Here is a 15,527-nt window from a genome sequence, read left to right on the forward strand (position 1 = left end):
AACAATTCAAAGCACAAGAGAGTGAGAACTAACATGAGCACCGGAATGTAAGATTGTGAGTAATGTCCTTTCTACAGTCTTCTTCAGTCAGTTGAGCTACCGAGCAACTCATAAAATAGCTCAACATTTGAGATCATCATAGATCCAACACCAGCTTCTCCATGTCAGAGCCTTTAAACAATCAGAGGTTCAATGTCTAAACTCCACATGAAGTGGGATCCAAATGGTGCTGGTACGTGTCTAGATGGTTCAGGATGTTTGCAGGGTCGGCATCTACTCTTTGAAGGTCCATTATCTTCATGAGGTGGGACATAACTGGAGCTGGCGCAACCACAGGATGCCTCGGGGTGGGTAAAAAAATAGAAGCAGTGGAGAGGAATTAGTGTAGCTGCTGTTCATGATATTAACAGCATAAGTTGATAATGTGCATGTGATCAGATGTACAGGACCACAAGGTTATGATATGTGATGTGTGTTAAACTGGGAGAGTGTGTCTGAGCTCCGAACACTATCAGGAAGACACTTCCAAAGTTTAGGAGCTAAATGTGAGCATGTTCTACCACCTTTAGTGGACTTTAATATCCTAGGAACTACTAAAAGTCCAGAGTTTTGAGATCTCGATGAGGGTAATGGATTGTAGCGTGCTGGAAGACTGGATAGACACATGGGCCAAACCATTTAGGGCTTTGTAAGTAATTAGCAGTAGTTTGCAGTCGATTCGAAACTTAACAGGTAGCCAGTGTAGGTGATGATAAGATTGGAGTTATATGGTCATATTTTCTTGACCTTGTGAGAACTCTGGCTGCTGCATTCTGGAATAACTGTAGCTTATTTATTAATGCATCACACCCACAGGCCTTCCCCAAAATGTTGGTACAAAGAAGCAAAAATGTTTTTTGTATGCTAAAGCATAACATTTTACCCTCAATGGAATTATGATGATCAAACCTGTTCCAGCATAACAAATTGAGCTCCCGAAGACATTTGTTGGAGTGGAAGAACTTGAGGGGCCAGCACAGAGCTCTGACCTCAACCCCAATGAACAAATCTGGAATGAACACACATTGTATGGTTGATTCGATTTTATCATTTACACTAAAATTTACATTTATATTTACATTTACCGCATTTAGAAGACGCCCTTATCCAGAGCGACATACCTCGTATTTATTATGTATTTTGTACCACTGTAGTCTCTTATTAAATTAATATTCTGACCTGAAATTATTTACCACAGTCTTCCTTTTTATAAGTAAAGTCAATCAGTCAAGATATACTTGCTTCTTTGATTTTTTACTGGCTGTTTGGGGCAATAATTACAAAAAATAATAATAAATACAAGTTTACCTTTGAATTCCTGCAAAGTGTATGTCTAACTTATCACACACTTGCCTCAGGACATAAGTAAGACATACATGACACTTTCATGACACTTTTCGCTCTACAGTGTCCTAAATCTAAAAATAATTTTCATAAAAAGTTATAACCACACAATCATGTCTCTTCAAAATAAACTTGGTAGCTATAAGCGTTCCTTATAAGTCCCTTATGCATGACTAAGAAAAGGCCTAGTTGAACAAGTACATCTGGGTTAGCAGGATTTGTAGTGATGTCAGTTTTTAGCTGAATTACTAAAGATCAACCTGCATGACAATAAAAACATGTTATAACCAGTTGATCAGATTTATGGTAAAAAATTTGGCTGTTTTTTTCTGAAAGGAATGTCTCGTTTATAGTGTGTACACTAACATTCAGAGTCAGTCTGATTAAATTACAGTACTTTTTGTTTGAAGCTAACAACATGCACATGCATAATTAAATCCTTTTAGTCTACAAAAACAGAGAGGATAAAATATCGGAACAAACAGTCAAACAGATGGACGAACAGTCACCATCCGACAGTGACGTCAATATCATTCATTAATTCATTAATCAAACGCCAGTAACCATTTATCCGCTTCATGGCTGCAGTGAATCTGGAGCCTATCCCAGCAACGCTGAACATCACAGAGATAAACAAGTGTTTAGTAATGCAGAATGGTTCATTTTTTATTGTTAAAAATATCGATAAAACATTCAAAGTCCATGTTTACACCATCGGTGATAGTTCTGGGATTGTGCATGGTATTTTTAAATCCCACTACTACCAGAGCACCACTGAGAAAGAACAAGTAATGAAGAACAAGACTATTTAATGATAGTATAATGTTATAATAATGTATACCATTTTCTTTGGTATATTTTATAAATATATACCACTACCTTATCGGCAAAGTGGATCAAGGTCTGCTATTTTGGAATTATAATGACATTACTGACATAATGACAGATATTTATATGTTAAAAAAAACACGGTATTATATACAAACCAAAAATTAAACATACAAAAATGTTTATGAACTCAGCAGTGGTTAAGTTTGATAAAACTTTGCAATTTTTGCACCAGCTTTTCTTAAACTTCATTAATAGTCCTCACTGTTTCCCGTAATGTCTAAATAAAAACTACATGATTGAGGAAACTATATAACTTGTTACATATTACACTTGTAAATATTACATATTGTTAAATATTACACCGTGGTTATTTTACAAAAAGATGAAGCCAAGATGTAGAAGCCATATGTGGAAAAAACAACCCAATTTCAAAAAGGTTGGAAACTGGAAAAGAAAAAGGAAAAGGTCATTGTAAATTTGATGGATCAAACACGTCTCAAAAAGTTGGGACAGGGCCATGTTTACAACTGTGTAGCATCTTTTAACAACAGTCCATATAGATCTGGGAATAAGGAGTTTCTGGAGTAAAGAGAAAAATGTTGTCCTATTCATGCCTGATACAACTCTTCATGCTCAACAGTCCAGGGTCTTCTTTTTCATTTTTTTTTCATGATGCACCAATTGTTTTGAACTGGTGAAAGGTATGGACTTCAAGCAGGACAGTTCAGCACCCAGTTCTCTTCTATCAGGAAGCCATGCTGTTGTAATAGATGCAGTATGTGGGTTGCATTGTTTTGCTCCAATATGCAAGGCCTTATTTGAAAAAGACGTCATCAAGGCGGAAGCATATTTTGCTTCAAAATCTGTATATACTGTATCTTTTAGCATTGATAGTGCCTTTCCAGATGTGAACGTTGACCATTCCATAGGCATAATGGACTCCCGTACCACCAGGGATGCATCAGTTTTTCGCAGAAGCTCTGCTCATCTTTATTTCTGAGAGACTTTACCTCTCTAGGATACACTTTTATACCCAATCATGTTACTGACTTATTTTCAATTAAACTAGTTACTTGCCAAATGTTCCTCCAGCTGTGCCATTTTAGTATACTTACTTTTCCAGCCTTTTATTGCCACATTCCAACTCTGTTAAAGCCATGAAGTACAACAACTTTTAAAAGTTAAAAGTTGACATTTCCTCAGTTTAAACATTTTCTGTTGTGAATTAAACATAGGTTTAACTTTTTTGGAATTGGGATTGTAAATAGAGCTTATTATTTAGTAGCTTGTAGAACTACATTTAGCAGCAATAAATTAAAGCAATCATATTTTTGTTGACTATCAGTTTCTCACATCATTTTGGAAGAATTTGGGCTTCTTTAAAATGTTTCTTCAGTTCATTGAGGTTTGCAGGCATTTTTTATGCACAGCTCTCTTAACCCCCTGCCACAGCATTTCAATTGGGCTGAGGTGTGGATTTTAAATGGGCCATTGCAACACCTTGATACCTTAATTGTTTTTCAGCCATGCTACTGTAGATTTGTTGGTGTGCTTGGAAACATTGTCCTGTTGCATGACCTGATTTCATTCAAGTTTTAGCTGTCTGACAGATGGCCTCACATTTGATGCTAGAATACTCTGGTAGACAGAAGGGTGCATGGTGCCAAATCCTGTGGCTGCAAATGTAAACATTTTTAACAAAACCCAAAATTATTAACCCTCCACCACTATGCTTAACAGTTAGTATGAGGTGTTTGTGGTAATATACTGTGTTTGGTTTGGTCAAATGTGGCACTGTGCAATATGGCCCAACATCTCCACTTTGGTGTCTTTGAAAACCTAGGCCTTGCTGCCATGTTCTTTTTAGAGAGTGAAAGCTTTCTCCTGGCAACCCTTCCAAACAAACTAAATTTGGGGTAAATGTCACAGGATGTCCACTCAAGGGAAGATTGGTTACAATTATGAGCTTTAAACTGTTTGGAAATGCTTCATTTGTTTGCTTCATTGCTTGTCATTGCTGATGTCTTTGCTCATTTGCATTGTGTTAACACACACCTGAACGCTCCAGACCAGCAAACTGTTAAACATTTAGCTTTTATAGAGGTGTTCACTTGCTGATGATCAATTAATCAAGTGCATATGATTAGCAGCACTTGGCTGGTACTTAACCTCTTAGTTCATATGGAAGAAGTAAGGGCATGCTTAGTCTTTCACACATGGCTTTTCCAATTTGGCTTTATTTCTGTAAAGTACATAATGACAGTGTAGTGTGGCCTGTGTTTTTGTTCATCTGAGATTGTATTGACCTCATTTTAAGACCTGCTAAGGACCAGATGTATTATGTCCTGATAAGTAAAAAAAACATACAATTCAAATACTTTCTTTTATCAAAACGTTTATTTATTTTTGTTTTCAAAGGTACAAAAAAAATTCAGCGAGGGACAGGTCTGTGTCCTTTATTGAAGAGTTGAGTGGTGAGACTGGTTTAAGCTGACAGGAAGCAAAACTGTCTTAAGAAGAAAAGCATCACAACCCCTCACAGCATGTAAAACCTTAATGCAGATGTGCTATAAAACAGTCTTTATGAAAATGCTTAAACATTCTTAAAGTCAGGGCGATCATGTTTTTTTTCCCCCAATTTATTGTTTGATTTGAACACTGACCGACATTTTGTGTAATGCATTGTGCTGCAGTCCTACATGAATTAGCAGGTACATGTATTCCTTTCAAATTCTTATTTTGATGTACTGTATCTAACCATCACTCTGCCTCATCTCTCATTGTGTGCTCTTTCTGACATTTAGAAAGCATCTATTACATTGACATTTATTGCATTTCGAAGACAATTGTCTTATTTATACAACTGAGGAGTTTAGGGCCTTTCTAATGGTGCCTGAATTTAAACTTACAACCTTCCGATAGAACAGCTACCACATCTCATCAACATTTACATATGATTAATGAAGAAAAAAAACAATACCAAACAGTGTGTCTGTATCCGCACAGAAAATAAGCACCTCTAATAATAGTATGTCCTGCTATAGTAACATTAGCTATCTTAAATAGATACAGCATTTAAGTTAGCCAGCAAAGCAGGTAGCTAACGAGAGAGAGAAAGAGAGAGAGAGAGAGAGAGAGAGAGAGAGAGAGAGAAAAAAGGGAAAGAGAAAAAGGGGGAAAGAGAGAGAATTGGGACTGAGCATCCTCTTTACCTCTTCACATAGACTAATCCTGAGAGCAGCAGCTAAGGGGGAGGGGAGAAGGCCTGCAGGCTTCACAGTAAACCCTGATCTTAAGAGGCCTGCTCACAGAATTCATGCTTTACAGGATTCCCTGCTTTAATAGTAAAACCTCAATTGTATGTGTCGTTTACGTGTTTTTCTAGAATCCTAAATTTACATGTACAGCATTTAGCAGATTCCACATTCATGTTTAAATTAAGACTAAACAGATAATGTCATAACAGAAATGCACATCCAGAAATTCAGATACAAGAAAGCATTCCCTTATATATATATATATATATATATATATATATATATATATATATATATATATATATATATATATATATATATATATATATATATATATATACTGATGATCACTTGCTGATGATCAATTAATCAAGTGCATATGATTAGCAGCAACTCTTGGCTGCTATTTAACCTCTTAATTCAGATTGAAGAAGTAAGGGCATGCTTAGTCTTTCACACATGGTGTTTCCAATTTGGCTTTATTTCTGTAAAGTACATAATGACAGTGTAGTGTGGCCTGTGTTTTTGTTCATCTGAGATTGTATTGACCTCATTTTAAGACCTGCTAGGGACCAGATGTATTACGTCCTGATACGTAAAAACCATACAATTCAAATACTTTCTTTTATCAATGCCGTTTCTTTCTTTTTGTTTTCAAAGGTACAAAAAAAATTCTGCTTGATAAAGAGTGATAAAGCAGAGCTTTACAGCTCACAGGTTTTCAGTGTCCAGGATTTGTCCATTGTTTTCCAGGGTTACAAAAGTAGATTCACATACTAAATATAAATAACAAAATATGATAGATTTATAGACATAAGGATAAGGATAAATAAAGAAGTTTCTGAAAAAAAGAAAATACAGTTGTAGCTATTTGGTAATGGCATCCTTTTTTACATGTAAAAGCTTCTAAGTCTATGACGTCATGTACTGCAACCTAACAGGTTTCATATGGCCAGTGGAGGGAAACACCAACATCTACACAACAATGTATGAGATGAAAATATATTTCAAATGCTTAAATCGTATGGATTTTGATATCACACAGTGATACAAACCACATCCTTAAGGTTTCATATTTACTTATTTACTGGTGCGGATTTGTGCAACCATACATGTGATTCATATCCTTTATTCAGCCCACAGCTGACTTCTGACTTATGTCTCAAACTTCCCTTTTCTCTTAAAACTTTAAGTACTAATCTGTATTTTCTTATTACTTTTGCTACTTCATTCAAATCACTGCTGCTGTACTCTGATGCTAATTTTATATTTGTATCATTTTTCCACTGGTACTTTCAATGTGTTTGAACAGGATCAAATATATTCAAAACAGTTCAGTTTAGTGAAATTTAAATCCATGAGGTTTAGCTCACTTCTTGTGAATATTTACTGCATGCTTAAAAGCACTGTGTTGATCTGGCACACCTATGAAAATAAAGCTTTGCGACGTGTCAGAGCATGTGTGTAGGGATTGCTTCTTGATCAAACATTGCAGTGTGTTATGTGCTGTGCTGTACATAAGCCGAACCTCTTGACAGTGAGCAGTCGTTGAGTTTAAATTTACATTCCTATAGTCTTTTCCAACATACAGTTTACTTATAAATAGAATATAGTGAATTTGATTAGAATATCTTCTGAAGTTGGCGAGATTTCTTCAGAATTTCTTTGGAAATTGACAGGATTGATCACAATTTCTTGACTTTGGAAGTCATGGTATTTTAACTGACCTAGCAGTCACTTGACCAGAACCTAAACTTCTAAAGTAACAAAGTCCTAATAAAAATCACCAACCGCAGCATCATGAATCGTTTGCATAGTATCCTTCTACAATATAGTGTTATTAAGGTACTGGAAATACTGTTATTACTGAACATAGAGCTCAAGTGTTTAACTACAAAAGATTCACAATATGTCCTTATCGTGCCCTGAACTGTTCAAGCAAACATTACACCGTTATTGTTGTTCCTCATAGTGATCTAGCGCTCCATTGTAATCAGAGTACAATCGTGATTTTTTTGGTTTACTTAAGCAGAATCAGCTTTGCAAGCTTAGTGTTCATCATTAGATATTGTTTCATTGTTTCAACTGTTTGGCTGCAAACAGAGTCCAATTTAATTTATACAGCAGTGGTTCTCAACCCAGTCCCAGGGCACTCCTAAACAGCAAAGATTTTATTTTTTTCAATCCCAACTTGCACAACACAGGAAGTGTACAGAGGTCCTAAAGACTGCTTTGAGAACCACTAATATGAAAGATCCAAACAATGGCTTGATACACAATTAAAGCTTAATATGTGCTTATGCATACACCTTTGCTTCTTGTGCCTCTTTTGCAAAAAAATTTGCACTCTGAAATTATAAATTATAGTTGCATTATATAGTTAAGTGTAAAAAGTGATATAATTGCAGTGCTGAGCACATTTTTAGCCATACATTTTATATATATATATATATATATATATATATATATATTATATACACATACATACATATACATACATACATATACATACATACATACACACAGACATGTATGCATGCACAGACTACACTATTCTATTTCTGATTTATTTCACTATTGTAAGTGGATTGTTCAGTAGTGGACATTGTTTTTAACCTTATGTACTCCAGATAATTGTTGATCATTCATTCTGCTTTTATAAAATGTATGATCATGCAATCGTTTTATTCCTTTCCTTGTCATATTCTTTCTAAATCTGTGCTATATAAATTATGTTAATCTGCACTTTAATGGAATGGATATAAACACATGGATATAAAAAGACACAGATATTACTTAAAAACATCGTTTTTTTTATTTCAGTTTACAAATCACTTTAGCAGTAGGAAATGGCTGAACTTCAAGTGGATCCCTACTCCATAAACAAGTGCACCACAATAGGGTATAGGGCTTTCTTTCTTCTATTGTAATGCATTAGATGCTCAAAGCAAGTCGCTTAGTGGTCTGAGCAGCTGGGAGGCGGGGCAAAGTGATCTCCATTCTGATTGGCTGATCTGCCACGCCTACTTCACTGCTTTACTTCCGTAACAAAACAATGCACAGTAATAATAACAACAATAATAATAATAATAAAAAAACATGACAATGGCATTCAAAACAAAATAAAATGCCCTCTTTGTCTCGACGATCTGATGGTCATTGTATCATGTGAATTTACCTGTGGCGAGTGTTCATGTACAAGCCACGGCATCACAGAACTGTTTAAAGTCCCTCTGCATGAAGTCTTCACTCTGCATGAAGTCGTTCTCAGACGGAAAATACTGCATGCTGTCTTCTCGCTCCAGCTCAGCGAAGCCGAAAAAGTGGATCGTGTCGCTGGCGGTGAACTGCAGCTCGGGGCTGTCGAGCAACGCACCGTGGGCGTTCTCCAGCACCCCGAGGTACGAGTCCATGTCGGCGGGGTCGAGCTCGCAGTCAGAGCTGCTGTCTGTGCCCACCGAGTCCGAGCGCATGTGCAGGAGCTGGTACTTTTCGTGCATGAGGAACTGGTTGGTGTTGCGCGGCGCGCGCATGCCGGGGGCGCGCCTGCCGCGGACGTTGGCCGGCCGCAGCGGCGCGGCGAGGGGGGCGCGCCGCGATCTGTGGGGGCCGCGGCGTCCGATTGGAGCTCTACGGTCGCTGGGCCCTCGCCTCCTCCCGCCCTTGTGACAGATCCTTTTCGTCTCCTCGTCCTGTGATCCGTGTTTTACTGACAGCTCGACGCTCTGGACGCGCCCTTGGCACATCATGCCCCTTCCGCACATTCTCTCGTCGTGTAGCATCAACTACGGCTTCTCTCTCGGTTCTTTTCTCTCGCTCACTCTCTTCTTAATCTTCTCCTTCACATCGTCTACTTGACGAGGAAACTAAAGCCGTTCAAATAAGGATGGATGTTTTCTTTCTCCGGGTGTTTATTCCACCCTCACGGTTTCTCTATGCTCTACCTTTTTACAATCTTCTCCGTTTTTTTCTTTGTCACTGGCTTTCGCTGGTACATAGCCCGCCGCGGTGCCTCTTTGATAGGCAGCTTGACCGAGTCACACCCTCGACTATGAGCTAAAGACCTTTTTTTTGTGTGTGTGTGTCTCAAAGTATATAATTAGCTGAATTATAAAGTTAAAAAGTAGGGGAATTGGGCTTGTAGTTTGTATTGCGTTTTTTATTACAAACAAACTACTACACAAACCCCACAAACACAACAAACGACTGATATCAATCGTTCTCAACGGTACGCTGCATTGCGGCTTTTATAGATTCAGGACGCTGGGCGTGCTCTGTAGTGAAAGGGGGGGGGTTAGTTTTTTTGTTGTTGGAATAATAAAAACAAAAATAAATAGAAAAGCGGATCTAATCCGCCACAGTAGATAAAATAGAAACGCACATACATTTTGTAAATAGCGAGAATGAATACGTGCTGTCGTTCAAAGCAATAAAACCGGACTAAATAATAGCACACCCGTCATTTTACCAAGATGGTTTCTCCCTAGGCGTGGTCGTACCAGCTGTTCTAGGATCAGTATTTGCTGTCCAACACAGAATAAAACCATGAGATAACGGAAGCCCGAACTGGTTGCAGATCAGTTTTGTCATTCTAATAAGCACAAACAGGGCTACGTGCAAAACTGCATTGTAACGTACTACCCCAAGTATAGAACATACTCGTGTAGACAACCATATTTTACAAATGATGGAGGGTTTACAGACATGACAAACGACTATAAGGCAATAGCAGGGGATAAATATCAAAAATTTCGCCACACAGGATGGGCTAGGGTGTGATTAGAGTCCATAATCAGTGGACTGAACCAGTATTATTGTGTCTATGAATTAGTTTGGACCTAAGATTCAGTTGCATGGTGTTCAGAAGCCATCTTACCTACCCATAACACATGGCAATTTTAATAATAAAAATAACATCCTTTCCCTGGATGCTTATTCAGATTTCACGATTTCATCCAACTGAAGAAGTGCCCATGTAATGTAGATGGGTTTGAGACACCAAATACGGTAAAAAATACACTGCGTCCTTTTGCACCATTACACGTTAAAGCGGTGTCTTTTAAGACAGGGTTCAAGGTAACTGGTCGCCGACTTTTTATAAAAGCTGAGTGTAAACTGTAAGCAGACCCTTTGCTGTGTTATAAAATGTCACAGCACCACCTATGACAGTGGTAGAAACTAAATCTAACAAAACACTAGACTTTCCATTTACCGATTTCATGGGCAGAGGTAAAATAAGGCAAGCTGAGGTATTATTTGCTAAAAACGCAGAGATAATGCTTATTTAATGCTTATATATCCTGATACTTTTACCTGAAAACATTTATTCTTTATCAACATAAGATATTCAACTCAAAAGGGAAGGCTGGTTACCCCAAAATTAGACTGTGCTGTTAAATACAATGCATTAAATACTAAGCTTGAACTCTCAGTATCATTTACAGTATGATGTTATTAAACACCACATCATTCAAAAGGGTTTTATTCTTTTTATACCACAATAATAAAATAGGGACATTATGCAGAAACCACCGCCCAGATGACCAGCTGTGTTCTGTGTCGTTTATCTATTTGTTTTGTTAAATTGATATTAACTATGATATTGAAAAAGAAAATAAGGCACAAGACGCACTACTGGTTGAGTTGAGCATGTTAATATTAGCTAGCATAGTCTGATACCATATTTTAATATAAAGCACAGTCTGATACCATATTTTAAAATCACCAAAAAAGGCATTAGGTCATATTTTGCATCTTAAAATACAGATTGACATTAAGAGAGAGTGGAAACAATCAATGGCTAATCTATGTTGATGCCTTAAAGCTTTAGACTTTGTCCTAGAGCAATAATCACATTCATTTAACCCAGTCCTTACTGAGGGGTTAACTCCTGCTTTTTGGTAATATGTCCAGGAAGTGGAGGTGAGTGTCTACTCAGTAATTACGTAAAAATGTAAATTGTGACATCACAATGACAAAAAATAAATATTGTTATTTCCTAAACAGAGAAGTCCTACAGTTATTGTCAGGAAATTTGGATGATGCAATTTTCTGCTGAACACGTAATTGAAAGTATCGAAAGTGTTCAGGTTTGAGTGAATATGGTGGGACAATGAAAATGTAAATTTTTCTCATTTATTTAACCCCTAACCCATAACCATGGGTTAAATGACACTCCTGCTTTTAGGTAATGTGACCAGGAAGTGGAGCTGAGTGTCTGCCCAGTAATTAGATGGAAATGGAAATAGCAACATAAAATATTCACATAATAACAATGTTATTATAAATTAAGTTTCCTCTACTTAATAAATAACTAAATATACAGTTCTAAAACTTGTTGCTTTGGTTAAGCTGGTTGTTATGGAGTTACTCAGGTGACAGAGCCGTTATATACTGTTTATTTGACAACTATGACCACAGTAACCTGGCATGGAGATACAATTGGTCTACTAATCCTTTAAGTAAATGGTCTCTTTTGCACATTAGTGCCAAATTATTACCAGGTTATAAATTAAGTGTGATTCTCCTACAACATGTACAGCTTAATTTATCATAGTCAAAATACATAACAATTTAGATACATAATAAAAGAGTTTATATTTGATAAGATAGTCTCGAAAGCTACGCCTTAATCTCACCTCAGCAGTTCTGTGTTTAATTGCTGTGTATGTGCAGTATATTTGATCTTAAAAGCTAAGCATGCTAATTATTCCAGTTAATATGTATCATGGTATGATTGATTTTTGCCAAAGATATCATACCAAAAATCATATAACAATGTCTCGATAACTTGCTGCTGTTAAAACTGACAAAATCTTAAGTTTTGTTGTCTGTTCACCCAACAAAAAGCAGTTAAAGTTACGGCTGTCAAAATTAACAATGTTAATGCAAATTAATTTTAACGGCACTAATTTTATTAACGCACGATTAATGCAAACTGAGGGTAAGCAACCAGAACATAATTCTTAAAGAAGCCAAGTATCATATTTAACTAAATCAACCACTAAAAAGTTAGTTGACTCGTGATTAATTGCAACTTAATCGCACATTTTTGTGTTATAAATGTACTTGATATATAAATTTAAATTGTGATTAATCACAAGTTAACACATGGGAATCGAGCGATAAATTAAATATTTTAATCGATTGACAGCCCTAGTTAAAATAGATTCTTAACATGTATAAACAGGCATATTAAGACTTTGTCTTTCTTTTTGTGATTAAAATCAGTATGAAGAACATACAATTGGTGGTGCTGATTCAGAACTGTTTGCATTCATTAATGAGGTTGAGCTGCAAGACCTCCTTAATCATAAATGAACTCACTGTGTAAGACATTTGGTGCAATTATGACCCATGGCCAGATATTCATTTATTCCTCTTTATTAGCCTCTTTATCCTGGCCTAGGAACACAGTGCAGGATACACCAGTGATGGCATCACACACACTCACACACACACATGCATTTGAACAAAGAAGCAATTTAGAGTAACTAATCCATGTCTAGCATGTTTTTTGCGGGTAGAAGATAACCTAAAGAACTTGGAGGAAACCCTCACGGTTACAGAAAGGACACACGAAATCAAATATTGCTAGTAAATGGAGCTCAGGATCAAACCAGAGACTTAAAGCTGCATAGTGGCAACTCTAGCAACGGCGCCACCATGTGGCAGCCTGCTGGTTCCTGTAAAAGCTGTAATAAATGCTGATGAATCCACAGAACTCAGGACCATTCAGTTCTTTCTTTACATAATTCTATTTTTTATTTAACAAAACAATGTCTCAAAGTCAGGTGATTCCAACCTGGGGACTTCCAATTTAATCTTTATACAATTAAACTTTAATAATTAAAATAATTTTCTACACCAAATTGAAGTAAACACACATTTAAATAATCATTGTTGTGTTCATCAATCTCAGACAAGCTCACTGTTAATCAATGGCTACGTTTTATTTGTCAATGAATACAATGTTGAAATTAGCAAAAATATACAAAACCCTGAAAATGCACTAATAATATATGGGCATTTAGGGCATTTTATTTGTTTATTTAATGTCATTTATTTTTAGTCCATAAAAATAATAGAGACAGTAATAGAGATTTCTTTCCATCTCATCCTTCATTATCACAATAACATAAATTATTGTTTTTGAAGTTTGAAATAAATTGGTCATGCAATTTCCTGTTACACATTAAAAGTGTTAAAAGGATTAAAAGTGTCCTGGTAACAGGGTTGAGTGAATGTGGTGGGACACAACTAAAATTAACCTGTAGTAGAGAATTAATAGATAAGCAATGTTTCAAACGTGATTTTTTAAGTGGATCGATACATTAGCATCACCATATTTGCAAAAACGTTCATATATTTTTGCAATTAAATAAAAACATTTTCGTTGTATAATTACTTATTTCATATACAGCAATGATTATTGTTTACTGCATATTTATTGTACTTCACCATTCACTTTCATGTGTACAGGAATAGCTTTCATAAGCTGCTTTACCACTCCGTCCGCAAACTAATATTTGTTTATGTCTGTATAGAAAATAACTTTTATTCATTTATTTAATTTGACCTTCATTCGATCTAGGAGACCCAAACCTGTTCTAGCATGACAAATTCCCTGTGCACAAAGTGAACTCCATGGAGATACGGTTTACATTGGATGGAGTGGAAGATCTTAAGTGGCCTGCTAGAACTCACCCTACATCAGTACCTGAAATTACTAATGCCATTGTGACTAAATGTGGAACATCTTCCCAGGAGTGAAGGTTATTATACCAGCAAATGGGAACCAAACATGGAATAGGATGTTCAAAAACCACATACAAATGATATGATTAGGTATCCACAGACTTTTTACACTATATAGTGTATTTTCTAGTCTATAGACATTCGCTTCTTTAATTGCTTGTTTCTGGTCATGGTTTTGGTGGATCTCAAACCTATACTGTGAATATTGGGTGTAAAGTGTGTGTGAGTGAATATAACTGCCATTCTAAGGCCCTTAACACCATAGCTGCCCAGTTGTATGAGTGAGATAAATGTAAGTCACTTTGAATAAGGGTGTGTGTTAAATGTAAATGTAAATGTCAGTGAATATACCCTGGATGGCATGCCAATCAATTGCAAGGAATCAAGCACACACTGCAGATTCACACAGTCGTTCACACCAAAGGGGGCAATTTAGCTTTTGCCAGTCTGCAAGGCTTTATTAAATGTTGTTGTTGTTTTTTTTTTAATTATGCAACATGAACACTGAAAAACACAGTCCACATTCCAGTTCATCCCAAAGATGATTAGTGGTATTGTAGTCAAAGCTCAAGAGAACACAAGTTCTTTCACTCCAATCTGCACACCAGGTCATAATATGTTATGTCATGTTGTGCTGAAACAGATTTAAATCGTTCGTGCTACAGCATACAGGAGCATTAAAGAGAAGTGTCTATTTTGTTGTGTTTGTTGCACACCACTGCATAAATATCATTAAACTTAAGAAACCACTGTAGATCCTTATTGGAATAATAAAATAATATGATAATAAATATTAATAATAAAATCCTAATGGTCTGTACTGGTGTCCAGTAGATACCAACATGGGATCTACAAATGATCAGTTCAATTTAATGTAATTCAATTCAATACAACTCCTTTGGTGTGTTTCACAAAGTCGCAAAGTCTTAGCTTTACAGAATGTAAGTAAAAATTGAATATAAGTGAGTTACGTGTATTTATCTCTGATGAGCAAGTTTGGGGTGACTGTGGCAAGGCAAAACTTCCTTAGATGGTGTGAGGAAGAAACCTCGAGAGGAACTAAACTAAAAAAAAAAATGAAACCCATCCTCATCTTGATGACACCAAGACGACGATATCTTCATTATGTGATGATAAATCATTAATACACACAGGAATGTGAAGAAATATCATGAGCACCAGGAGTGGGTGATTATAATGTCTTTTCTACAGTCTTATACGGTCAGTTGGAGTTGTGGAACCAGGTGCTCCTGAGCAAATCGTAAATTAGTTCAACATCTGAGATCATTATAAATGCAA

At 36.3% G+C, this 15,527-nt stretch overlaps 1 protein-coding gene across 1 annotated transcript; it reads right to left on the bottom strand.

The window, feature by feature from the left end:
• Positions 1–8,265: 8,265 nt before the first annotated feature.
• LOC310722210 (uncharacterized protein) lies at positions 8,266–9,713 on the bottom strand. The gene has a single exon (XM_083534589.1). It carries the CDS (start codon positions 9,251–9,253, stop codon positions 8,663–8,665), a length of 591 nt encoding a protein of 196 aa, XP_083390715.1. The 5' UTR covers positions 9,254–9,713; the 3' UTR covers positions 8,266–8,662.
• Between the last annotated feature and the right edge of the window lie 5,814 nt (positions 9,714–15,527).

This window comes from Silurus aristotelis, assembly GCF_946808225.1.
Source record: "Silurus aristotelis genome assembly, chromosome: 28".
NCBI lineage: Eukaryota > Metazoa > Chordata > Actinopteri > Siluriformes > Siluridae > Silurus > Silurus aristotelis.

Coding starts and splice junctions, on each gene's coding strand:
- LOC310722210 (XM_083534589.1), bottom strand. CDS start 9,253: ATGCTACACGACGAGAGAATGTGCGGAAGGGGCATGATGTGCCAAGGG.